Source organism: Sciurus carolinensis, chromosome 1 (assembly GCF_902686445.1).
Source record: "Sciurus carolinensis chromosome 1, mSciCar1.2, whole genome shotgun sequence".
Lineage (NCBI taxonomy): Eukaryota > Metazoa > Chordata > Mammalia > Rodentia > Sciuridae > Sciurus > Sciurus carolinensis.
Genome location: NC_062213.1, coordinates 40,219,233 through 40,244,892, shown reverse-complemented (window position 1 = coordinate 40,244,892; position 25,660 = coordinate 40,219,233). Strand labels below are relative to the sequence as shown.

The 25,660-nt window shown below is 37.7% G+C and overlaps 1 protein-coding gene and 1 non-coding gene across 2 annotated transcripts in view; both read right to left on the bottom strand.

Annotated features, from left to right (window-relative positions):
- Positions 1 to 169: 169 nt before the first annotated feature.
- The window catches only part of Nipal2 (NIPA like domain containing 2), an 80,701-nt gene continuing 55,210 nt past the window's right edge, over positions 170 to 25,660 (bottom strand). The window contains exons 6-11 of the mRNA XM_047563436.1: positions 18,708 to 18,804; positions 11,773 to 11,908; positions 9,795 to 9,883; positions 5,713 to 5,776; positions 4,509 to 4,603; positions 170 to 3,114 (exon numbers count right to left, since the gene is read on the bottom strand). Of these exons, the coding sequence (XP_047419392.1) occupies positions 3,002 to 3,114; positions 4,509 to 4,603; positions 5,713 to 5,776; positions 9,795 to 9,883; positions 11,773 to 11,908; positions 18,708 to 18,804 (594 nt within the window). The 3' untranslated portion in view covers positions 170 to 3,001. The remainder of the gene's footprint in view (positions 3,115 to 4,508; positions 4,604 to 5,712; positions 5,777 to 9,794; positions 9,884 to 11,772; positions 11,909 to 18,707; positions 18,805 to 25,660) is intronic.
- Positions 2,259 to 2,365, bottom strand: LOC124968411 (U6 spliceosomal RNA). The gene has a single exon (XR_007105709.1). It is a non-coding gene; the product is annotated as a U6 spliceosomal RNA (small nuclear RNA).

The window sequence follows — 25,660 nt, the reverse complement described above, 5'->3', positions numbered from 1 at the left end:
AATTCTGGTAATGAAAGTATTAGAGTGAAAACAAACATTTAAACTGAAAAACAATCAGATGGTAAAGATCTCTGCTTTAGTTTACACTACACAAGAGGTAATTTACAAAGATATCAACTTGGGGTGTGGGATCGGAGAGGCTCTCCAAGTACAATGAGTGGCGTTCACAAAATAATCACTGCTTTCCAAAGTGAGAAATTTGAACTCTAAGAGTAAACTCATGCTCTCATTTATTTCTTAAATGAGCAAAAAGACCCTAATGTAACTATCAAGACACTCCCATAGTATCTGATTTATCATGAACAATGAAATGTTATTTTTTAAAATCTTCAATGCCCAAGAAATAGAAAAAGGTGCATAGCAAGGGTAGAAGAATCTAGATCAGGGGTTGGCAAATACAGTCCAGGGATTGGTGTATTTTGGTAAATAAAGTTCTACTGGAGCTCAGCCATGCTCATATGTTTACATATTGTCTGCGGATGCTTTTGTGCTACAATGGCAGAGTTGAGTAGTTGGGATAGATACCGTATGGACAACACAGACCCCAAAATATTTACTCTCTAAGTCTCTACTGAAAAAGTTTGCCAATCACTTGTCTAGACAAATAGTCAAATGAGCCAAATGTTGGCTAAAGGTCCCCAACTCACAATGCCAAGACAAGGACTGCGTTGGCTTTGGTGGTTGTTATACACTAGTACTTTTTAAAAATCCTACAAGTCAGTATACTAAAATTCCTACTATTCACCTTACTTTGGGGCAGAATATGGAAAACAAAATTAGATTTGAGTGTATTTCATATGTAATCTGGATTTCTAAAGCATCGCTGGATTATATAAGTCAATGTCATTTTTTGGTACTTTTAATAGATGCAAATGTTGGCAGCCAGTAAAATAATGGTGTTGTGCTTTTGTCTGCAAAATTCCACAATATTCAAAACTATGCACTCTAGCTATAAATGCAGTCCTACTTCCTGTAAAACTTTTCAGTCTAATTGTTTCCCAATCTTAGAAACCAGTTTCAAGATTCACCGGAAATCTGTAGTTTAAGGCCTCAGACACAGTTCTCAGCTGAGCCTCCCAGTGTCAACATGCTGTACCTGTTCAGTGTAACATGCTATAAATTAGATGACTGCTGTATGTGAACCAATGGGACACTTCCCACAATGGCAGAAATTGTTACCAGGAGTTCAGAAGCCAGACATGGACTCGAGATTATTTTTTGTACATTGCTGATAGATTTAGCTCTCTCTCCTTTGTGGCTAATTTTGGCCAGTCTAGTCAAGAGTATAGGTTAGCACAGAAATTTTCTGGAATTATTCACACAAATCTGTTTTGGAATAAGGAAATTAAGTTTAATTTTATATCCTTTAGATCCATTTCTATATTTTAGCAGACCTTTATTTTATAATAACAAGTGGCAATATCTTAAGCTTAAAAAAAAAATGTTAGGATGAAGAACAAAACTGAAAGACCTGAAGCAGTTAAGATCACAATCTCAATAGCTCTGAGTTGAACCCCTACACTAGTGAGAGACCATTGACCAGAACAATATCAGACTGACAGGTCAGGAGTGATCTGAAGGCTTTGAAATGCCATTAAGGATAGGGCTTTATCATTTGATTACAATTAAGACTTCCTCTTTTCTTCTCATTTAAATGTTAGGTAGATTATAAACAACAGATATTACAATGGAGTCAATCTGCAGACCTATGTCAGTAGACCCAGGATTAATAGCAGCAGAGAGCCATTAAGGACACAGGAGCACTACTGGGCAGATTCAAATGGCTGAGATCCAGCCAGGCACAACGGCTTGGGAGGTTAAGCCAGGAGGATGACAAGTTTGAGGCCAGTCTCAGCCACTTTGTGAGATCCTGTCTCAAAATAAAAAATAAAAAGGGCTGGGGATGTGGCTCAGTGGTAAATTGCCCCTGGGTTAAATTCCTTCCCCCAAAAGGCTGAAACCCACATCTTTGGTCATAACCCTTCTAGAAGAATCTACTAGGTTTGAGACAATGACTTGAGGAAGAAATGGCATATAATGCAAACATCACTTTGAATCTAAATGTGATTTTTGAGACTTGTGTTGAAAGTTAAAACATAAACCCACCTGATAAATTATGAGATCTGTAACAATTAAAGGCATAGAATATGAAGTTTTTCTTCATTTTCAATTCAAGTATAATAGGACCATACAGCTGAAGAAAATACCACCATTCTATATTTTTACTAAAAATAAATGAACATTAGACCTAATTCATTTTCTCCCCTTAACATTACACATATTTGCTTGTCATCCCTGCCCAGGGGCCATGCTAATCTTCTCTGTCCTGTTCCAATTTTAGTATATGTGTTTTGGAAATGAGCACAGTCCTATTTTTTTTAATTTTCCTTTTAGGCTTAAAAAAGTACACTGTCCCAGTCTTTGAATTCTGGTATGTCCCATTGCAGAATGCCACCTGTAAATTCTCATTATAAAGAGGCCCTTTATTTTCAAAGGAGGATTTTAATAGTGTTAGTTTTCTGAAAAGATGAGTTGCCATTCTAGTTCAGGAATGAAAAGGGGAGCTCTTTACGGGAGGCTCATAAAAGGTGCCCTAGAACTGTCTTTCAGGACAGAGGTTGCAGGGCTAAGGGGTCTCTTTGAAGCCAAGCAACTGCCTACAAGCCACATGGGAGAAGCAACCTATGCCTTCTATGACCAAATTGCGAATGCACATTTTTGTGTGACATTCCTGCCTGAGCAGTCAGGCTCTAATTAAGATCTAACGGGTTAGATGGTCACTAGGGAGAGTTCCAGGGTGTGGGGAACACTTCAAATTACATTCCATGAAAACATTAGACTGTCAATGCGTAGGAAGGCTCTGATTGTCCACAGTGGGGAAGGACTGAAACGAATGTGAGCACATGTCAGCATGAAATAGCTGCTGACACAAATTGAACATGTGCAATTTTTTAAAAAGGTGGTATCAAATAACAGGCCAACAGCCGTCCCTCTCGGCACTTCAGACCTCTTTCTTCTCTCCACTTTGGCTCTTTGTTGAGTCACTTCCATCAGGCAAGGTTCCATAGGATAAGCCATTTGAATCTGGTTGTATTTTGTCCAACATTTGTTTCCCTGTGGAGATAATAATCATAAAAAAAATCTTTTGAGCTCTTGCAGAAGAAAAAGTCCTAATAATTTCTCTTCAGTCTAGGCCACATTTTATTCCCTTTTAAAAAAGGTACTATGTGGTCACTCTCTAAACGGAAAAGATAACGTCAAGGAAGAAAGGCCCGAGGAATTCCACATCACTGGGTGTGTGGTCACGCACTTCCATGCGAGAGGGCTGTCTCCTGACTGGACATGGAAGTCAGGTTGGCCAGTCAGGAGCTTCCTGTGAAACAGTCACTCATCTCCAAACCTTTCTCCCAAGGGCTTTGTCTTCTTTTCTATGTCTAGTCTAAGGCATATGACAACACAGAAAATCAGACTTTAATTGAGGCTTCAAAAGCTGCCTCTGTATATGGGGCTTTATGAAGTGGAAAACAGAGTTAAAAATAAGTAAACTTCATTTTTCAGTGAAGTTGACTTCCTACCACATGTTGGTTCCCAAGCTGTCTCTAATGCAACCCTTGCCACAAATGCCTATTCTTGCACAGAATGCCCTTAGCTGATTAGATGGCTCACATGTGAAAGAGAACGCGGAATTCATTTCCTAGGGCCATAATTTCTCAGTCTTAGGGACGAGGCTTTAGTGGGTTTTGCTTCAAAGGCATGGTACTAACTGAATGGTGGAGGAGGTTCTGAAAATCTCTCCACTTCCTTCCTGGAAATCAGGGGAAGCAAACTAGGAAGAGGTCACCCCAAATCCCTAGCAAAGTGGTGAGTGTGTGGGTGGCTGTTTCCTTTGCTCTGGATTTTTTTTTCTGTTGTCTAGATGACTGGAGAGTTATTTCTCAGAGGGAATAAGAACTGGAAAGTGGATGCATGTTGACCGAACCTAGACGTGAGAGAAGGAGGAAGGGAAGAAGCCACTTGTGTTCTGGTGACTGTGATGATGTCACTCTTGGCACATGATTCAAAGGCCAGCTCAGTGTCCTCCAGGAGTGATGTTCCTTAGCAGTCTAACCTTCAGTCCTTATTTGTACCTCCAAAGTCTCTCAAGTGGCAGGGATATGCTGTTGGTCGCCATTCCCCACACGTTCCCCTATCCTTTTACGCTTTAAAGAGATAAAAAAAAAAAAAAAAAAAAAATCCCCAAATCTCCCAGATCAAGAAAACACAATTTTTTAACTCCAGTGTTCTGACATCCCATAAATCATTATTAACATTTACACTGAAAACATCATTTTTGCTTCATCATTAAATGTATTTTTTTTGGGGGGTAAAAATTATGTTTTATGTTAACTCAATACCCCCAAAATAATGTCCAAAATTGTTAATTTATAAGGATAAAAGCTTCTAATATAAATGAGAGAATATATATACATATATATATATATATATATATGTTTTGTTTTTTTTTTTACCAGGAATATTTCCAAAATCAATATAGCTCTGTTGCAGATGTTCCTTCTCTCGATTTCTTGTGACCAAAAACACACCAAGGAATGACAGAAAGCACCTGTAAGAAAAATATTAATAAAGAACACAGGAACACTGGAACAGCTCATGCTATTAAATAACCAAGTTCCATATCCTACATGATGACATAAATTCCATCAGTTTTGTTTATCCTGTTTCTCATGGTAAGCTGCCTAGAAGTTGTCTTAATTGTTGGAGCCAATAATATTTGTACCCAGAACCAAGACTTGGGCAGCTTCCAAAAAATCTCTGCCCCAGGTTTTTACCATCTGGAGGCTAATTCAGTCTCTAAACCCTTTGGGTAGACACTAGGTCTCGTTTTCTATCCATGCATGCCCAGACCCATTACTGGCATGCAAACACAAGTGCAAAAACAATTTATTCTTTAATTTTCTAAGAAATCTCATTGTCCTTGGCCATAAGAGTAGTCATAGTTTCCAGACCCCAGAAGTTTGGCCTCGCCCAAATGTCTTATGAAATTGAATTTTCAAGATAGATGGTTTCCTATGCTGAAAATAGTTTAGGCTCAAGTTTGCATAACAATGGTCATGCTGAACACCAGATCAAGAAGGAGGAAGCATTAATGGACTGCCAGTTGAAGCCAATGGGAGCTTCTATATGTTGTCCATATCTTGTCAAGGTTCTGCTCTCTGTCAGCAATGCTAGTGATGGTGTCCATCAAATCTCTAGGAGGTGTTAAGCTGGGCACTCTAACACAAGAGAGGAATGGGCCAACCTCATGTTCCTAGGTCCAAATCTAGGGATCTATTCCAGTCTTGGTCTTTTATTCTGGGTGATCCTAGAAGCATCTTGGTTCTCTAATTGAGATCTAATCTTGGGGCAAGAGGTAGGTTTGGTACAGTAGTAAAAGGCTGTGCAGTAACTACGAAGACCAATGGATTTATCTCGAATTTGGCTGGGACTGAAAATCCCCAAAGCTTCAGGACTCAGAGGGATACCTAAATCAAAAGCCAAAGACACCAAGCCCTGTGTAGGGTGTTAAGTTGAAAAATATGTTTCTTTTAAGAGTGAAGGAAACTGGTGTTTCTTACATTATTTTCCAATTTTCTATATTTTAGGTGCAATGCCAAAAATCCTATATAAAAGTAATAGAATTTCACATACCTTACCTCTGAGACATTTACTTACCCAAAAAGATATATAAATACAGTGAGAAAAGCAGCACCACGGAATTCCTGGTAAAATACGATACCTATATAGGAATAGAAGGCAAAATTAATTTTAGGGTAGGAGTATTTACAATAGTTACATATTATTTCTAGAATTATGTAAATATATTTTTTCTAAATATGGTTACTCTTAAAATGCACATTCAGTAGTTTATTTTTTTAAAAAATTGCATGCTACACTTACATTTTACATTATTCCAAAGGAATAGAGACAGATTTTATGTAATAGATCATCAACATTATAAAATCAACACAATAGACATAAAAATTTTTTTTGATACTGGGGACTGAACCCAGGGGTGCTTACCACTGAGCTACATCTTCTGTCCTTTTTAATTTCTTTTAATTTTGAGACAAAGTCTTGCTAAGTTGCTGAGTTTCCGAGGCTGGCTTTGAACTTGCAATCCTCCTGCCTTAGCCTCTCAAGTTGCTGGGATTACAGGTATTGCCCACTGTGCCTAGCTTGACATAACTTTTGCAAGCAGAAATTTCTTACCTAGTCCAAGAATTCCTCACCAGAATATGCAAGAGAACAAAACCCTAGTGATTATTTCCCACCTACGATTTTAGACCAGGGTCAGCATCTGGTCTGAGTCTGGATGAACCATGGGGTCGTTGACACGGCAGGCCCACCTCAGGCCAGCTGCTGCAGCCCCTTCTGTCACTCTTGGCTATGCCCTGTGATCTGCCAGCTTGGCCATATGCCCATGCAGGCACAGGAGGACACTGTTAACGGGGTGTTGCCCCAGCTCCATTCTCCTCTGCCGACTGCTCCCATCTCCTTCTCCGGCCTCCCCTTCTAGGTAGTGGAAAGCAAGCATGCAGCATTTGCTTTGAGGAGCTTTTCTTCTCCCTGTTGGTCTCAATGATTTCTTGTTGGTTTAAGGTCCTCAAGTCTTCGTAGGGTTTTTGTTAAACAAGATATTCTTAACTTATGAAGCACCTGGAATTAGAGTTTTCCTTTCGGGAGCCAGTCAAAGAATACTCACCAAGTGTCTCCTGTGCATGACTGACTCGGTGATGGAGACCCCACTGTGAACGAGAGGAGTCCCACCCACAGGAGACAAAGCTTCCTCAGCCTCAACTTTACCTCCTCACTCTGAGAATGGACTTCTTCCAGGAAGAAGCCACATCCAGTTCTAATGAGTATTCATTGATTGAATGAATATTTCTGAACATTTTCCATATTATTATATACTTCTTCATGATCATTTTATTGTGTCCATATTATTCTAAACTGATGCACCATAATATTCATTTCTGAGGACATTTTAAGTTGTTTCTAAATGCTTATTCTTTAGTAAAGTAGCAATGAACTTCTCTTACATGTTTTCCCCAGAGTTTTGTGGGTTTTTTTTGCATTAGAATGGGTTTCTAGAAGTGGAATTTCCATTTCAAAGAGTAGAAACACATTTTATTTAAAAAAATTATAGACAAGTAAGCCAGGCGCAGTGGCACATGCACATAATCCCAGCTACTTGGGAGGTTGAGATGGGAGGATTGTGAGTTCAAGATCAGGCAAGGCAACACAGTGAGACTCCATCCCAAACAAACAAAAAAATATAGTGAAATGTAAATAATGTAAAATTTATCATCTTAATCATTTTTAAATATATGGATCCATAGTGTTAAGTATATTCACATTGGTACACAACCAATTTCCAGAACTTATCCTCTCGAACAATTGAAATTCTGTTCCCATTAAACAACTCCCCATTTCCTCTCCCTCCAGTCCCTGGTAACTACCATTCTACCTTCTGTTTCTAGGAATTTGACTCTTTTAGATACCTCAGATAAGTGAATAGTACAGTATTTTTCTTTTGTGACTTACTTCACATAGAATAATGTCCTCAAGATTCATTTGTGGTTTGAATGTATCAGAATTTCCTCCTTTGAAAGGCTGAATAATATTCTATTATATATATAAACCAAATTTTGTTTATCCATTCATCTGTCAATGGGCACTTGGGCTACCTCTACCTTTTGGCTATTCTGAATACTGCTGCTATGAACATAGATATTACAAATCTCTTTAAGACCCTGCTTTCAATTCTTCTGGGTATGTGCCCACACGTGGAAATGATGATTATATGGGAATTCAATTTTTAAATATTTTTGAGGAACTGCCATACTGTTTTCCATAACAGATGCACCATTTTATATTCTACCAAAGATGCATGAGAGTTCCAATTTCTCCACATCTTCTCCAATGCTTGCTATTTTCTGTTTTCAATAGCAGCTATCCTAATGGATGTGAACTGATATCCAACTGTGTTTTGATTTACATTTCCTTGGTGATTAGTGATGTCGAACATATTTTCAGATGTTTGTTGGCCATTTTATATTTTCTTTGCAGAAACATCTATTTAAATCCTTTGTGCATTTTAAAATCAGGTCATTTGTGTCTTTATTGTTGAGTTGTAGAACTGTAGAGTAGAAACATTTGTAAGGCCTTGATAAAAACTATGGACCTCAGTTCTAGGGGGCTGGGGTCACCTACCCAAACTCATGAGGGTGCCTCTGATAGTGTAGCCTCATCTGCACTGGCTCTAGCAGTAAAAGGAACAGGCAAAACTTGACTACTTTAGTAGGCAAATATTTAACTTTAAGCTATGCTCTGTGACAGAAGCGGAGAGAAGTTAATTGAGAAGCTTCACTTCCATTCCACCCGTAACATAAGATGAACTGTTAACACTCCCAGAGCCCCAGCCTCTCTGACTCATCGATTACTCCATGTGTTGAGTATTAAGACCCAGCCCTGTCATCCTCCTAGAAAACCCTATGCCCAGGGAACTACATTCTCTACACATCTTTCTGCATATTTATATTAATTATAGGTTGGATATCATTCCTATAACTCTTTTGGGTTTAATTTTCACTTTCTAGTGATTCTAGGACGTAACAGTATACAATCTTTTCTCACTTTCTTTTATCAGAAAGTGTAAAATACTGAAAAAAAATTTAGATGTCTTGGAATATAATCTTTTTCTTTAAAAAAAGGTTCAATTTTGGGAAACAGAAAATACATTATTACTTAATAAAAGAAACCTGTCGGGCTGGGTTTGTAACTCAGTGGTAGAGCACTTGCCTAGCATGTGTGAGGCATTGGGTTTGATTCTCAGCACCTCATATAAATAAAATAAAGGTCCATTGACAACTAAAAGAATATTTAAAAAAGAAACCTGTCCACTGTTTGCCATGAGATTAAAAAAAAAAATAGAGATGCACCAATTCAGAAGTGGATAATCCCCAATTACTTCCAAAATACAAAAAAATTACATTGAGAGATAAACTCCCAAGATAAGAAGGTGGTAAACATATCAGATAAGCCAAGGACTAGGGCGTACCAGTACTACATTTAGAAGTAATCTATTTGAATCTACTATATTTGATTTGGACCAAGTTTTAAATTTGTACTTTTGAACACTATTATGTCTGTAATGTTAAAAAACTGTCCATCAAAACATAAAAACTGTAACAGAAGAAAATAGAGGCCAGAACAGTGAAGGCAGTAGTTCCCATGCTTCTCTGTCTCTCCTTGCCTAATATGCTGAATTGGTTTTGAGACCCCACTCGATCAAGCTAGTGAGGGGCATATAGGGAAGAGTTCATGAAATTGGCCAAGTCTGGCCCAGAGACAAGATTCAAGAGGAGTTTTTGGTTCTTTGATTATTGGCAGGGCTATTAAGGGGAAGACTTCCGGAAGCAGAACAAAGATGATTGTCTTGAATTCCAATGAAACTGATTTCAGTTCTAGTATGAGGAAAAACTTTCTAATAATTAGAACTCTCTGAATAACGAGAGATACAAAACAGGACTGAGCTGTCTCAGGAGACGGTATCGGGAAGCATTCACACCAAGAATAGCCTGTCCTGGAGGATGTCATGGGGGAAATTCAGGCACTGGGTGCAGGCTGGGGGGACATGGGTTCCTCAGTTTCCTATGACCTCAACATCCCTTGATTCTCTTATTTACCCTGAGAGAAGCTTCACTTATGCAGGTGGGGGTGGAACCCCCTACGTATGGAAAGTCAAAACTCACCTGCGATGATGGCACTGGTGGTAAAGAAAACATGGTTAACGGGCACCACCGCTGTCGTGTTGTAGAGCTTCGTGGCTTGATTCAGGAACCTAGAGCAGAAGGCACTTACTAGAGCTTGGGCTTCGAGAAGCTCAGCAATAAGTTAACAATAACTTCAAGAGATGCATGTTCTGTAGCTACAACTACAAAGGGAAAGGAAGTGCAGCGAAAGGGCATTTCCAATCAGCAGTCATAGCTTATGTGCATCTGATGTATGAGATCAGATGTCAGGTTTTATGGTCTGTTTAAACCAACAACAGTAACAATGAAAAGCAATTAATCATATTCTGAGGCCACAGAAGTTTGAGTTGGAAGCGATTCAAGCTGCTGGACCCAGTATCATACTGGGGCTGATTCATTAGGATAGACCCTTGAATCTGTTAAATATCATATCTGGGGAATACTATAGCTATCCATTGACAGGCCACGTGCCAAGAAAGAAGATGGAAAAGTAAAGGAATGTTTAATGTTTCAAAAACAATGCTCAGTGCTCCAGCTGCAGAGCACATGTGGGAGCTCAGCTTTGGCCACCAACAGGAATTCAGGTTCCCACTCTGTGCTGTGCTGCCTTGCCAAGGACTAGGCTTTTCTAAAGCAGTGAATTGCATAGATATCACCTGGGTGCTTTAAAAAAGCACTAATGCTTAGGTTCTACTCTAGAGCAATTAAAATAAAAAAAAAAAAAAAACCCTTTGTGGGTAGAACTGAGGTGTTGTACACACATATATGTATGGAGGGCCACATAACTGCAGGAATGTGTGTGTGTGTACACGTTCATGTTCACGTACACATCCAAACACAGCAATCTGGGTAATTTTAATGGGAAACCAGGCTGAGAACCAAGGTTCTACAGTGCGACAGGCACAGGGACTGCAGCAGGAGCAAAAGGATGGAGTTTACCTTCCACCGTGTGTGCCTTTTAAAGTCACAGAAGCTAAGGATAAGGATAATGACACTAACCACTAAATCCCCTAAGATACTGTAGCAGTACCGATTAATTCAGAAGAAAGAGAGAAGAATCAAAATAGCAAGATTCAATATTATAAACATAATCAGTCTTGTAAGGAAACGACAAAACAGTGACAGAGTGCTGGGCTTCTCCAGCAACCCTCCAGAGGCCTTGCACTGGGGCTATATCCAGCCCATAACAGTTAGACTTTACATCTCCCACATACAGAAGGCATCAGTCATGTTCAGAGCTCTGATTTACTGACTGGCACCGGGTGATGCTTTTGTGTAGCATTCGGGGGTGAATAGAAAACTCTCTGGCCAACTCAAGAGGGCCTAGCAGACAAAGACATAAGCACAACGTGAAATGGAGGGGGATTGATTAGAGCAGAGGGAAGTGGGGGCAGAGAAAAGCAGAAATTAAAAATGTTCCATGTCACCACTATTAGGACCCAAGAGAAACATAAAACAATCATTCTGCAATCCCATGGGTGCAAAGAAAATTCTGGCCAAAGATGCAGAGTTCTGGGGAAAGGATTTTCCTCCCGGCCAAACGTCTGGTTTTGTCCATCTCTGGGCAATTAATGAGCATGAGCTAAGAAATGAAGGTGAAGGGTTCACGTCTTTCCTATATTTAGAATGAAATCCTGGACGTGGACCTGCCCCTTTGATTTATTGCTAATGACAACCTGTGTACGATGGATATTAATTACAAGCAGAAGAGCATCAGGAAAGCATCAAAGCGCACTTAGCTGGATTATGACCACATTTTAGAAAGCACAGAACATGAAGGCGATGCTCAGTAAAAACTTCTTATTATATGCAAAGGACAAAGCAAGGCATGTTGGCTGTGGGTAACCTGCGGGTCCTTCACCCTTAGAAACCCATGGCAGCTCATCTTAATTATCATCTGAAGCCAATAAAGATCAACGCTTGGAGAAAGCAGCACAGGAATGTTGAAAGATTAGTGAGTATGTAGAAGCTAACTTACTTGACTTGGAAAACACAAGATGCTATCATGATGATAAACATGATATAGAAGATGGGATAAGTTAGCTGCATTTTATTCGTCACAGAAAAAGTGATCATGCCTGAGACAGCTTTTACTGAAATAACAGTCAATGAGGCTGGAAAAGAAAACACAAACACGAATAAAGAACATATTTGAGACAGAATTACAGATACATATCTTGAGTTTGTGTGGTGGAGTAGCATATGTGCCAATTGTGTTTTAAGAATGAAAACGGTGGTGAGAGGGGCAGGGGAAGGCGTGAAACTCACCAAGGAGCCCCTCTTGTCGCTCAGGTTGTGTCAGCCTTTAAATGTGTTTAAATCAGCTAAAGATCTGTGGACGGGGTGCTTTTTATCTTTGGAACAAGATGCTTATTTTTCAGCTCTGTTGAAAGGGTGCTGCAAAGATTATGCTCACTAGTGGACGGGAAGGGTAAGAACAGGGAGGGGAGGAGGTGAGAAGGTTCAGACTGTCCATCTGACATTCGTGGGGAAATAACTATCAAACTATAGGAAAAATTTAAGGCCAAATAGATGCGAAGACAGGGAAGTGGGAAGTCTCATTTCCTGAGACTTGCCTGAAGTATATGTGTGAGCCTTTCTGTTAGGACACGCCTAGAGGTTACATTAAAAATGGGTTTTGACAAAGACAATAATTGGAAGCAGGACCACAGCTGAAGTGTCATTTCTCAGAGTGAACCATAAATCTGAGACTTCCATAAACAATATCCATTTATTTTCTGTGCTAAAGAGGGACCCATCCTTACACAAACACATTTTTCATAGGTTCTGAATATCAATTAAGACAAATGACCAGGTTCTATCATTGTGAAAGCAATGAGCATCTTCTCCCCACGATTCTTTCTGTAGGAGGAACCTAGTGCTTTTCTTTCTTTCTGAAGTTACTGTTGAAAATAATTCCTTGGTTTAACTGAAATCCATAGAAAATTCAAAAATAATTTTTAGATGAAAACAAATAATTATAAGGCAAAGGCAAGTGAAGGAGAAATATTCCCTTTGTTGCTGTTGAGCTACCTGGTCACAATATAGCTGACTTTCTTCCTTTTAGTTTTTGGAAAGGTATTATTTCTTTTTAGATATATATAAGGAATGTGTTTAAAATAGCAGGTGAAGGTCAACCATAAAAAGCCTCCCATAATTTTCTTTTCTAAACCTGAGAATGTACTTTAACTTGAAGGACTCTAGGATACACTCAAAATTAGGCATTTTCTTCCAGTTAAAAGTCTTAATAAGCAGAGGAGACCAGGTGATAAATTCTAAAAGCAACCCTCCCAATCAGAACAAAGAGGCCTTAAAAAAAACAGTTCCCTCTCTATCTTCAAATGTCTTTTGACCTAGTCTTCTTACATATTTCAGATGTTATATCTGATTAATTGTGACAATAGTCATGTCTTAGCTAATCTAGGAATTTTAAATATCTATAGAGATCTGTGTGTCACTTGAGGCTTAAGTTTGTAGGTCAGCTCTCCAGGGACCTTGATTTCCTCCTAAAATACTTTGCCTGAAATTGGAGCATAACATGGCTATAGTCTCGTGGTCTGAATAGCCAGGTCTCCCAAAGGGATAATTAACCGAGAAGGAGTTGAACACACTGTTCCATTAGCTTCAGAACCTTGGGATTTCAAAGAACCTTAAAGGTCATCTGATTTAACCACAATCTGATTTTAAATTATACTTGAACACAAAACAAAAGCAAAACTAAAATTATTTATTCAACTGATAAACTATCAATTTCTATAATCCTTATGTTGTCAAAGCACATAGTCACCAAGTGATTAATCACTATTGTAACTGCAAGTTGTTTCTAGGACGGTGTCAGGCACTTTGAAGATTTTTTTGTAGGGGGACTGATGTGGATAGGTGGAAATAAAAAAATTGTAATGCAATTTTGAAACATGCAATTCTAATGTTATATACATATAAATAGAAAGTACTTATGTATGCAGAGAAAATGGCTAAAAAACCACATTAAGATACTGTTGGTTGTTATCTATAGCACTGGGAATATCTGTAAAAGTGTACATGTTCATTTTTTAAAAAGTGGGAAGTGCAGAAAAGCCTGGGGGAAAAAAATTAAAATAATCTGTAATTTCAACACTTGCTCCCAAATCATTTTTAACATTTGGACTCACCATTATTTTTTCTATTCGTAAGTATTAATGTATCATAACATGCGAATCATATGGTATACACTACTTAGAATCTATTTTCCATTACAATTAAATATTTTCTGTGCCATGAAGTATTCTTCTAAAGCCTGACTTTATTTGCTGTAAAGAATGCTTTTGTGTGAATGTACAATTTATTTTGACCATTCCCTATTTTTTTTTGATATTTGAATTGAATCCATTTTCTTTTACTATTAAAATGAGGCCACAGTGAATATTCTTGAACATAAATCTGTCTATCACTCTGCCTATTTCCTTTGGAAAATTACCTGAAGGGGAATTACTGTGTTGACAGTCACTGAGAAGGCTTCTAAAATATCCTGATAAACTGCCTTGCAGAGAATACCAGGCATACTGTTGTACTGTGCTGCTGTGCCCCATGACATGCTTTTTAATGTTTTTCTTTGTATCTTTCTCTATTTTCTTAATTTTCATCAATAAACATATTGCTTTCATCAACATAACATCACCATTTTCCTCCAACATACGCTGGCCCAGTCTTTGATATTTGGCCCTTTCAGTCTTTTCTTAGTTCCTCATCCTGTTCCAAGGACTTCCTAGATGACCAGATCCTAGATCAATGTCTTCTTAGATTCATCAATATTTCATTTATTTATTGTGCTTTGACAACCAGAATATGTTAAGGACAGAGCAGGACTTCCCAGCTTTTGCAGCTTTCTGCCCTGCCAGAAGAGCTGTGCTAAGAGGCTTCAGATTCCTTTAAAAAAGGAGGTCATGAGACTGCAATAGAACTTCCAGCACACGAGAGAACAACCACCCACACACCCAAGTCTCCTCACTGTATTTCTCCTGTCTAACTGAGATTTTGTCTACATTTTTTAAGTTGCTGAGAAAGTAAATTTCAAATGTTCTCATCACAAAATATGGTAAGCATTTGAGGTGATGAATACGTTAGCCAATTAAATTATTCCACATGATAGTCATAAATCATAGCAGCACTTTATATTCCATAAATACACAGAATTATGTTTCAATTTATAATTAAACAAATATATGAAATATATGTATGTGTATAGTGTATATATAGAGAAAGGAACTCACTAGAAGCCAGATTTCTTTCTTCCTGATTACTCTATTTCTTTTTCAGTTCTTTTTTTTTACATCTGTCACACAACCAATATTATAGCAGCGATAAAGAAAACCTCCCATGTATGTGCTTCCCTTTCTCTAGTCTATTCCCAGATTTTGCCTTGTGTGTACTTTCAATCACACCACAGGTGAGTAATGTCATGGGCTACTTCTTCCATTTTATATGATACTATACATAGTTTCTTCAAAGTTGCCACATGGTTTTCATAATTGTTTTTCCTTGTAAAAGTCCTTAATGACCACTGTAAAATACTCAAGGAGCAAGATGAGCACTGTGAAGAGTGGACATCTTTCTTTCTCATTTCTTATGGTAATGAGGACACTTTTGGTATTCACTATTAAGGTTTTTTTTTTTTTAATTAGGAATGAATAAACTTCAACACGACTTTTCAGCACCTATTGAGATCATTTCACATTTCCATTTTTTATGCATTTTCCCAGGTTTATTGTGGCATCATTGAAAAATAAAATTGATAAATTTAAGGTGTACGGTGCTGTATATTTGATCTGCTATACATATCTAGTGAAATGATTATTACAATTGAGTTGGAAAATACATTTATTGCTTTACACAGCCACCATCTTTTTGTGTATATGGTGAGAACATTTAATATATACACTCAGCAAATTTCAAATATGTGATATAGTATTGATAACCATAGCACCATGTTATATATCAGATCTACAGAATGTATTTGTCTTATGACTGCAAGTTTGTACCATCTGACCGACATCTTAATATTTCCCTTTTGATTCATTAACATGAGGATTTCTTAAAGACTCATACTTTTTTAGTTAATTAATTCAAATGCTTATTGTGTGCTCACTGGCTTAGTTCTAGGTAGAGTATATATAGTACAAATAAAAGACATGTTCTATCTTCATGAGTTGAACCTGGCAAGGAAGATAAGCTCAAAAACGATGCATTAAACATACATGTAGAATGTAAATACCAAGTTGCTGTGTTACAAAGAAAAAGAACCAGTTTCATTAAGATCACTTGGTCATGAAGTGTGATTTGCTCTGGATTCCACTTGCTAATATATTTCATTTGGGATTTTTCCACCAATAGTTGGCAGTGAAATTAGTTCAGGGTGTTCTATATTTGTATTATCTTCTTCAGATTTGGAATCAGTATTTATCTGATTATATTTTAAAGAGGGAAGGCTTTCTTCTTGAAGTCCTCAAATAGTTCCACCAACATCAGAATAATCTGTTCCTTAAAGATTTGAACCTTTGGAACTGTCTAGACCTGGTTCTTTTTTTAGAATGTGATTTTTTAACAACTCATTTATTTCTTCATGGTTATTTTGCTTAAAAAATACAGTTTATTTAAGTTTTACATAAGTTAAATGAGTAATTTAAGTTGTATTAAATGTATGTGTATACACCTATCTTTCCCTTCATCTCTCATTTCTATTTTTCGAGTATTTGTAAATTTTTTTCCTGATGGAGGATCTATTTTATTAACTGTCTTTTAAGAACTGGTTTTGGGTGTTTTTTTCAACCCACTGTTTTTCTGTTTTCTATTTCATTTGTTTTTGCCTTTATCAATTGCTCCTTTCTGCCTTTCTTAGCTTTATTTCAGTGTTTTTTTTTTCTAACTTCTTGAACTGAACACTTTGCATCAAAAGCAATTAATTTCCTCTGAATACAGCATTAGTCATTAACTGTAAGTTTTAATATCAAGTGTTTTCACAGTAATTTAAAAAGAATGTGCTGCAATTAAGTCTTGGTTTCTACATTGCCCAGCTGCAGTTTAAGAGTACTGTTAACATTTCCAGGTGGGAAGATTTTACTGGTTTTTATTTTTGTTATTATTTTCTGTTTTTATTTCACTGTGACTTGAGAATGTGGTCTGTACTCTTTCAATTTCCTGGAATTGATCAAGGATTTTTGTGTGTGTGTGTGTGACCAATTATATAATCAACTTTTGTAAATGATATACGGGCAGTGGAAAGAAGGCATATTCTCTATTTTCGGGATGTGGAGTTCAATATTAGATATTAGTATGACTTTAAGTATACAGATCCCCTATCTTGATGTATTTGTACATCTACTTATCTTCCCTGTGCTAAGTCTCTACTCTCCTTATATTTCTATTAATGTAGTTTTGAATGTCTCTGCAGATTTTTCATAGCATCTTATGTATGATGTTCTGAATTGATTACTCCCATTTGTTATGTTTAATGTTTTCTATCTTTGTTTTAACTTAGATAGTAATGTCTTAATCCCTGATTTCTTCTCTTTTCAACCTGAGCTACCTTGTTTTAGAAAAAATTGATGAATACAGCCAAAATGTTTCACAACCAATAAGGCCAATCAGAAAGGGTACAGGCCTGAGGCTCCCTGCATTAATGCTCAGTGACTAATCATGGCAGGGTTAGGGTTAGAGGAAGAGGTATTGGTGAAGGAAGCACCCCAAAGGCTTGGGCGGTGTCTATTTCAATAACTCTCACAGAGCTGTACCCAGGGCAATGGGCTGAATTCAATTTCAGAATCTTTTTCAATATCTATCCAAGAGTTTCTCTGAAGTGCAATTTGAGAATCTTTCTTTTTTAACTAGGTAAACTTAGGCCATTTACATTTATGCTCATGATTGATAATGTATGATCTTAATTTTCTAATTTTGTCCTATTTAAGATTTATTTTCAATATTTCCTATTTAATGTACATTTTCTTTCTGTTATTTGCTTTTGTTCTCCCTAGTTGGTAATTTGGAAAGAAATAAATTTCCCTTTCTGTTCTCTTGATCAACACCATACTTGAATTTGTTTCTAAAAGTAACCATCTTAAACACAAATCCTCCAATACAAAGGAGAGAACTAGTTGATGAGATGGAAAAATGAAAACCCCAGTACCTCATTTACATAGGGCTATAGCCTGTCCAATGGTATAAGTATAATGTACAGTTATAGCCAACAATACAGGATATATGGGTCATCTTATTGGCAAAGAAGAGGTAAAGAAAGGGTTTTAAATAAAATTTGGAAAAGGAATTTCCCAAATGTTTAGCAATATCTCCTTGTGTTGGTATATGTGAATATGTGTTGGGGAGAGGGTGAAAGGAGGGATGATAAATTAAAATATGTTGGGTTATCTAAGTATCAGATTTCAAATCCTATAAGAAGTCTCTGGTAAAAGAAGTAAAAGTGTTGGCAAAAAATGAATGAAAGAAATATGGTATTTATAAAATCATACTGCTTATGTTTATGCTTCGTTTTAGCTATATTTTAAAGTTTTTAAAAAATACATAAACAAGGTAGATCTTGTTAACTGATTCCTGACCCAAAAGTTTAAATTAGGTTCATTAGTTTATTCTTTTAATCTTTTTTGATTATTTGCTTTAAAAAATTTGCAAGTTTTTATACAGTACATAAAATTACCAAGGAGTAAAAGTCTTTAAGTATATTTTATAAAGAATTAAATATGTCCCAAGTGAGTATAATGGGTGTGCAAAGCATACTCTGTATACTTTAGACTCAATTTCTTTCTATTGATCAGAGTTGAAAAATAGAAACAGTATGAAAGTAATAGAATGCCCAAGTATTTCCTTCAAACTTATTTATGACTTAACATGGGTTAATTAGAATAAGAATACAATATATCCCCTTACCTAAAAGTGCCACCAGAGTAAGCAGAATCACAATATGTGTCATTCCTTTTCTTTTAAGGAAATATAGAAGAATGCAGAAAATTAACATTTCTAAAATCTAGAAATGAAAAAAATGCAAGTAAGTTATTCTATACAAAATCTTCACAATGTCACACTTCTTTCTCTTTTGATTTCCCAACAGTTTTCATGAGAGCTGAGGGTGACTGATGTTCCCAGGGACAATTATAAACATAGAACAATATAAGGAGCCCAGCCATCCAGATTCAGAGTTTTCACACGACCAATCCACCAGTGACACCCAAATCTAGCTCTCCGGGACTCACCATGCTGTGACTACTAGACATGTCCATGTGTGTGTTTAGTAGACATACCACATGGATATGGGCAACACTTAAATTTCGATTTCCCTACTTTTCAATTTGTTCCTCCTGGGGCCTTTGCCCCTCAGTAAATGACCTCACCATACATTCTGTTGTACAAGCCAGAAACTCCTCTGTCATTCTTCACCCTCCGCCATGCTCTCTCTGGACTACTGCAATAATCTTCCAATTTGTCTCTGATTTTACTCTTGCTTCTCAAGAAGCCAGTCATTTGGCAGCCCGAAGATTCATTTAAACATACAAGTGGGATAATGAAATATTTAAATTGCAGAGGAGAATATGTATGACATACATTTTGGGTATATGTAGCAATATATCAAGAATTCATGTGCCTTCTGCCCAATCTAAGAAACAGAAACTACCAATACCTTGGAAGTCTTCTAGCACCCCAGGAACCACTACACTGCACTTTGCATTTACCATTCACTTTCTTTATTGTTTACCACATTTTTATATATTCCCAAACACCATGTTTATTTTCATATGTGCTTGGATTTTATCCATGTGGGATCATTTCCCTTGTTTGCTTTTTCACTATGCATTATGCTAATGAAATTCATCCAGGATGACACAGGAAGTAAAAATAAAAATTAGATCCAGTTATTCCTTTGCTTAAACTTCTTTTGGTTTTTCTATCCCATTTAGATTAAGATCCAAATTTTTTCTTGGATCACAAAGCCCCAACCAACTTCTTGGACCCAAGTTTGTACCACTTGCTTTGGGATGGTCCACTAAGGCCAGTTGCAAGGACCCTGTTTTCTTTTTTCCTTATTTTTCTCTTCCTCCTTTTTGCTCCTCCCTCCCTCCTTTCTTTCCTTTCTTGTTCTCTGAAATCCTCAGATTGCTCCTGCCTTTGGGCCTTTGTACTAACTATATTCTGCCTAAAAGACTCTTTTCCTTGATCTTGGCACAATGGCTCCTTCTAGTCACTTAGCTCTCAGAATATCATCTCTTCTGAGAGGTCTTTCCTCACTACTCTGATCTAAAAGAGCCAGTCATTCATCCTGTCACACCCACAGTTTTAGGTTGCTGTGGCCGCTATGCCATCGCCTGGTATATTTCTCGTTCATATACTCTATATTTCTTGCCTACCTCTTCCACTGGAATGCCAGCTCAATGAAAAGAGGGACCTTATCTGTCCTGTTTGCCACTCTATCTCCAGGACCTGGTACACAGTCTCTTAACAAATATTTATGAAATTAATAAGTAAAACACACCTTAAATTTATTATAAACAACTTGCAAATAAATAAAACATTGTCTAATAAACAGTGTTCAATAAGTAGTAATTGAAATTCTGAAATTTTCCTACCCTTAAGAAGAAAAAACTCCAGTGTAGTTTTGAAAATGTTTTTTTTTTAAATTTTTTTAGATATTTCTTTTTAGTTGTAGATGGACATAATACCTTTATTTTATTTATTCATTTTTATGTGGGGCCGAGGGTCAAACCTAGTGCCTCGTGCATGCCATAACCACAGGCCCCTTATTTTTGTTTTAACACTAAAAACATTTTTTGGTAGCCTTTAAGATAACCAGAAGCCAGGCTATTATTATTTTTTGATAATAGATGGGAATCCCTAGATTGAAATCAAATGTGAAGTCTTATTTTCTGATAGCAGACAAGTACATCATTACATTTTTTTCTTAAAAATCACTGGAGTTAAGGACTTTACTGTTACCAGGATCGCATTTTACTGACAGAGCCCTCCAAAAATCAATTAAAATCTGTCTGAATTCAAGGTTTTACTTATTGATTTGTGTTTTCCTTTAATCCTGTATGGGCATGGGAAGCCATAGGACCATATCTTCCTCATTCTAAAAAGCTTCTCATCTAATATGGAAGATTAAATCATCCTTTGGACTTTTCTTCTCCTAGTAAAGTAAGCCAATTATTTTCATTTTCCTTGTAGGACTCATTTGCTGGGCCTTTAATTCAACTGAGTGGCGCTGCAAAAGTTGTTAGAGTACCATCTCTTTGTCTTCCCTAAAGCTTCCATCAAAACATTGGGTGTCCCAATCTCTGTGCTCCTCACTACCAGTTAAAAGGCCCCTCTTGGCCTGGTGTCCTCAGGCACAGGCTTCCATTTCACACTGATGCTTTCATGGATTATTCACAGCAGTGCTGTATTCGTTGCTGGAAGCCAGAAAGCTCTTCCTGCACTAAAGCATGGAGCATGGTAGCTATATCTAGTTGCATGCCAGCTGTTAATTTGGGGGGTGGCGTAATGAGGGTATTGGTTCTAAGTTCTAAAGATCATGTATGACCTTTTTCTTTCTTTCTTTTGTTTTTGCAAATTTTATATTTGTGGCTTCAGATAAATAAAGCATGAGTTCTCATTTTTCACAGAATAACTATAGTTGACTTGGGTTCTACCTGTGCCAAGTCCCAGGAATATAATATTCAAACTGTATGAACTAATGTTAATTTTTTAAATAACTTTTTTCAAAATATCAATATTAAAGAAGATGGAATTTCATGGTTGTTGTGCCCCAAGAAGGAGCTGCCTTGCTGACTGCTATCTCTGAGGTTAGCAGGTCCTACTGTGCATCCACTGCATGCTGCAAACTGTTCTCTACTTGTACTAATTCATGGAATCCTGACAACCACTTTAGGTGGTATAAACTATAGTTATCCCCACTTTACAGGTGAAGAAATTGAGGCTTGGGGGTTAAATGGATGCAGCCCCAGTAGGCAGCATAATGGCTCCCCAAAGAAGTCCAGGTCCTAATCTCCAAAACCTGTGGCCACATGCTATTATATGGCAAAGAGGCTTTGCAGATTTAAGGTTATGGACCTTGAGATGGGGGAGATGATCCTGGATGATTTAAGTGGTCCAACATAATTACACAAGTCCATGACAGCAGAGAACCTTCCCTGCTGCAGTCAGAGAGCTGCCACATAGGAAAGACCCGAGCCAAGGAACACTGGTGACCTCTAATAGTTGGAAAAGGCAAGGAGACAAACTCTCCCTTGGAGGCTCTGGCAAGGAGCATAGCCTACCTAGCCCAGTGAGACCTGAGTAAGACTTCTGAGCTAGAAAACTACAGTCATAAATTTGTGTTATTTTAAGTCACTAAGTTTATGACAATTTGTTATAGAATAACAGAAAATGAATTCAGGTTCTGTTACCTGAAATCTTTCCAGAGGAATGGAATATTTGGGATGAGTTTTCTGAATTGACTTTCTCCCTCCAGGACTTCAGGTTTTCTGGATTGGTTCTCTAGTCTATTCAGATTTAGAGGCACTAGTCACCTTGTTTTCAGTGGTTTAAAGGGCACTGGCAGTTCAGGGGTGATGTGGCAAAGACAGATATGCTTCCCCTGTTGGATGCTCCACTTCCGGTACAAAAATCCAAGCATGAGTTTACCTCCTTTTCTCTCACCAAGATGTTTCTTGGAAGCATAGCCTTTGATACAGCATCTTTGTCCAAAAGAATAGGCCCTGCATATTCTCTCCTAGGTCAAGTTTGGACAAAGATTTGATCCCTGGTAATCAGCTTTGTTAATTCTGCATAGAGAGGGGTTTAGAGAAGTGTGTCCCTACCTCCACCCGTGGAGGACAGTTTGGTTTTGAATTCTGGCTCTCCCATTTCACATTTATATGACCTCGGGCAAGTTACTGGATCTCTCTAAGCCTTAGGTTCCCCATCCGTGAGATGGAGAGGATAATGGTGCCCCAAATATAGGGTCATTAAGCAGGTAAAGCACAGGCTGCAGCCCAAGCTATGCACAGCTCAGGTGCTCCATGAGTATGGTATACTGCACTGCAGGCACGCGGGTGCTGTTTGCATCCAGAAAACAAAGCAACACTGATGTCTTATAAAACCATGCAGTTTTCTCCTTTCAGGTTTTTAACACCTGACAGTGGGTTGTGAAGGAACATTGCCAGAAAGTTTGACTTAATAATCAGCTTTGAGGAATAGGATTACCCCAAATGACAGGTTTGGTCCTTGCTTCTGCTCATTTAATTTTTTGTCCAGAGGAGTTAAAATGAGCACCATGCAGATTGTTTTGTGAAGGATTTTATGTTCACTACAGAGGTTTCAATTTGAATAGTCTCTTGGAAAATCTGGGTGGGCAAAATGGCTATGATCAAGCCTGCCAAAGAACATGAAGTAACTGGGGCTTAGGGCTGCATTTCCTCACGTGGACTCTGCAGAACATGCTAATATGAATTACTCAAAAAAGATCCTTTGGAAAAGGACTCTTTGGTCAAATAAACTTAGGGCATACAAGACTAACAAAATTAAACCTATCTCTTTCCTCAAAGACTTCTGGCTTTTAACCTGCTGACAGAGATGATGGATTCCACAGAGGGCCCTGTTATGCCATTTCTCTCCAAGCCAGTCTGGGCTTGAATCCCCACTCATTTTTTTTTTTATTTTTGGCAGGTATCAATGAGGGGAGCTACCCATATGAGGCAGACAGGTGGGGAGAAGTTATGTTAGTGGTGAACAAAGGGCACTTCATTCTTCTGCTACTAGCCTACACCAGCCTTCTCAAATCCTCTTGCAAAAGAGTGCTAGACTAGAGGACAAGTTCCTGGGACTTGCTGCTGTGAGGTTTCCACTTAATGGAAACCTTGAAGATAAAACAGACACCCATCTGTCCAGGTAACATGTAAGGTAAGGGGATGGTATGACCCAGCCTGCAACGCCATTTTACAATTCCTGTTTTGAGGAATGCAAAACTTATTAAAATATTAAATATCTTAATTAATTTTATAAGGTATTTGATCAGTCCTGAAAAGCAATTCTGGTGCTGTATTTATATGCAGTGTAATACATAAACAGATGAATGTTTGTCAAAGAGTAGTCTTGATTGCGTAATTATGATCTTTGTAGTCACACTTTGCAGAAAGAGCACTGAATCTGTCACACCTGATGATTAAATGTTAATTACTTAGATGTTTAACAGATTTAAACCAAACTTCCTCTTAAGTGAAACTTCCTCTATAATTGATCACTCCCAAAGTCTTTAGAGATGAAACTATATATAATGGATTAAATTCCACATTAATATAACATGAACCTATTCCCCTTAGAGTCTAATCCAACATCCAGTGCTGTTCAAATGTGACCTTATTAAAGACTTATTTTGTGCTATTTTATAAATACCTAGAATTAGCTACATTTTTTTCTGTGTGGCATTTATTTTCAAATATACTTTCTTATAGGATTTTCCTGGAGTATAGGTCTCTCCTGGTACTATAAAATTCCTGCTACAGGAATTCCTCTCTGTAACCAAGGTATCTAGTCAGTTGAATGGATGAGTGAATAAATAAATGAATGAATTTAAGAGTTGACTCTGGAAAATGACAAAATGTAATTAATTTCAGAGTATTTTTGTGGAAATATAAGGTTTAATAAAATGAGGCTTTGTTCTTTTCAAATATTTTCTCTGGTGTTAATACAAGACACATCATCATGAAGCAATGCAAATTATTCCAGAAATAAGACTTGATCTTTATTCTTTAATCTCCAAAGGATTTGACTCGGGCTATTAATTTTCTGATCACAGGTTATGTCACTCTTTTCTTACTGGATGAAGACTGTTTTGCCTGTAGGCAGAAAGTAGTAATGCGTTGGTAGGACTTCAAGCCTGGACTGTCATGAAATATTCAACAGAGTTTAAAGAACAGAAGTAAATCACAGGGATTAAAACTTCTAGTGTGTATAGCTGATGGATGAAATCTGATAGTTAAAGGACTGAGTTTGGTGGACAGACAGGAAAATGAATGAGTGGGTGGAAGATATGAAGTCCAAATGACCTTGGGAAGGCTAATCTGAGTTGGGAAGAGCCCAGTACTAAAGGTTGGGGTGGGGAGCAGGGGCTAGGGGAGGAGGTGAGAAGTGACAGAGCTAGGGTAAAATCAAAGTCCTGAGAATAAAAATCAGGGCCATAACATATCAAGAACGGGTGTTTCGATAGGCAGGGCATTATGACTGATAGCTGACCTATTTATAAACCAATAATGATTCTTCCAAGAGGGTGTGCAGAGTCTACTGGAATAGAATAGAAAGGAAAACAGGTGATTAAAACATAATGTATCATTTAGAAAGCTCAGAAAATGGAGCAATTTACTTGGTAATATGCTCTTTCACAGAAGATACCCCATCTGAGCTGTGCCCATGAGGGCTAGTTTGGAGGGATTTGCAAGGACATGGAGATGTGGATCCAAGGAGCTAGGACTCTGCTGGCAGAGGGAACTGCAGACAGAGTGGCACTGGGATATGTGGCTGGAGTGTACTAACTCAGCAGATCTCTCTTTTTGGAGAATACTTCCAGCCACAGTGTTGATGATGAGCAGCAAGGGAATCAGATTCATTAAGAGGCAGCTGGTATAGTCTGAGCAAGGGATGATGACAGCCTGAACTGATGAAAAGGCAATGGGAATATAAAAGAAGGGTTAAGTTCAAGAAACTTTAAAACTTCCAATAGGATGGGAGGTAGAGTGGGGAATGAGGGTGTGAGAGAAGTTACGTGTAGCTCAAATTTCCAGTATGGGAGACTGACACACAAAATATTGGAGTGAGTTTTGGGGGCACTGGGTCAATTTCAGATAGTTGACATT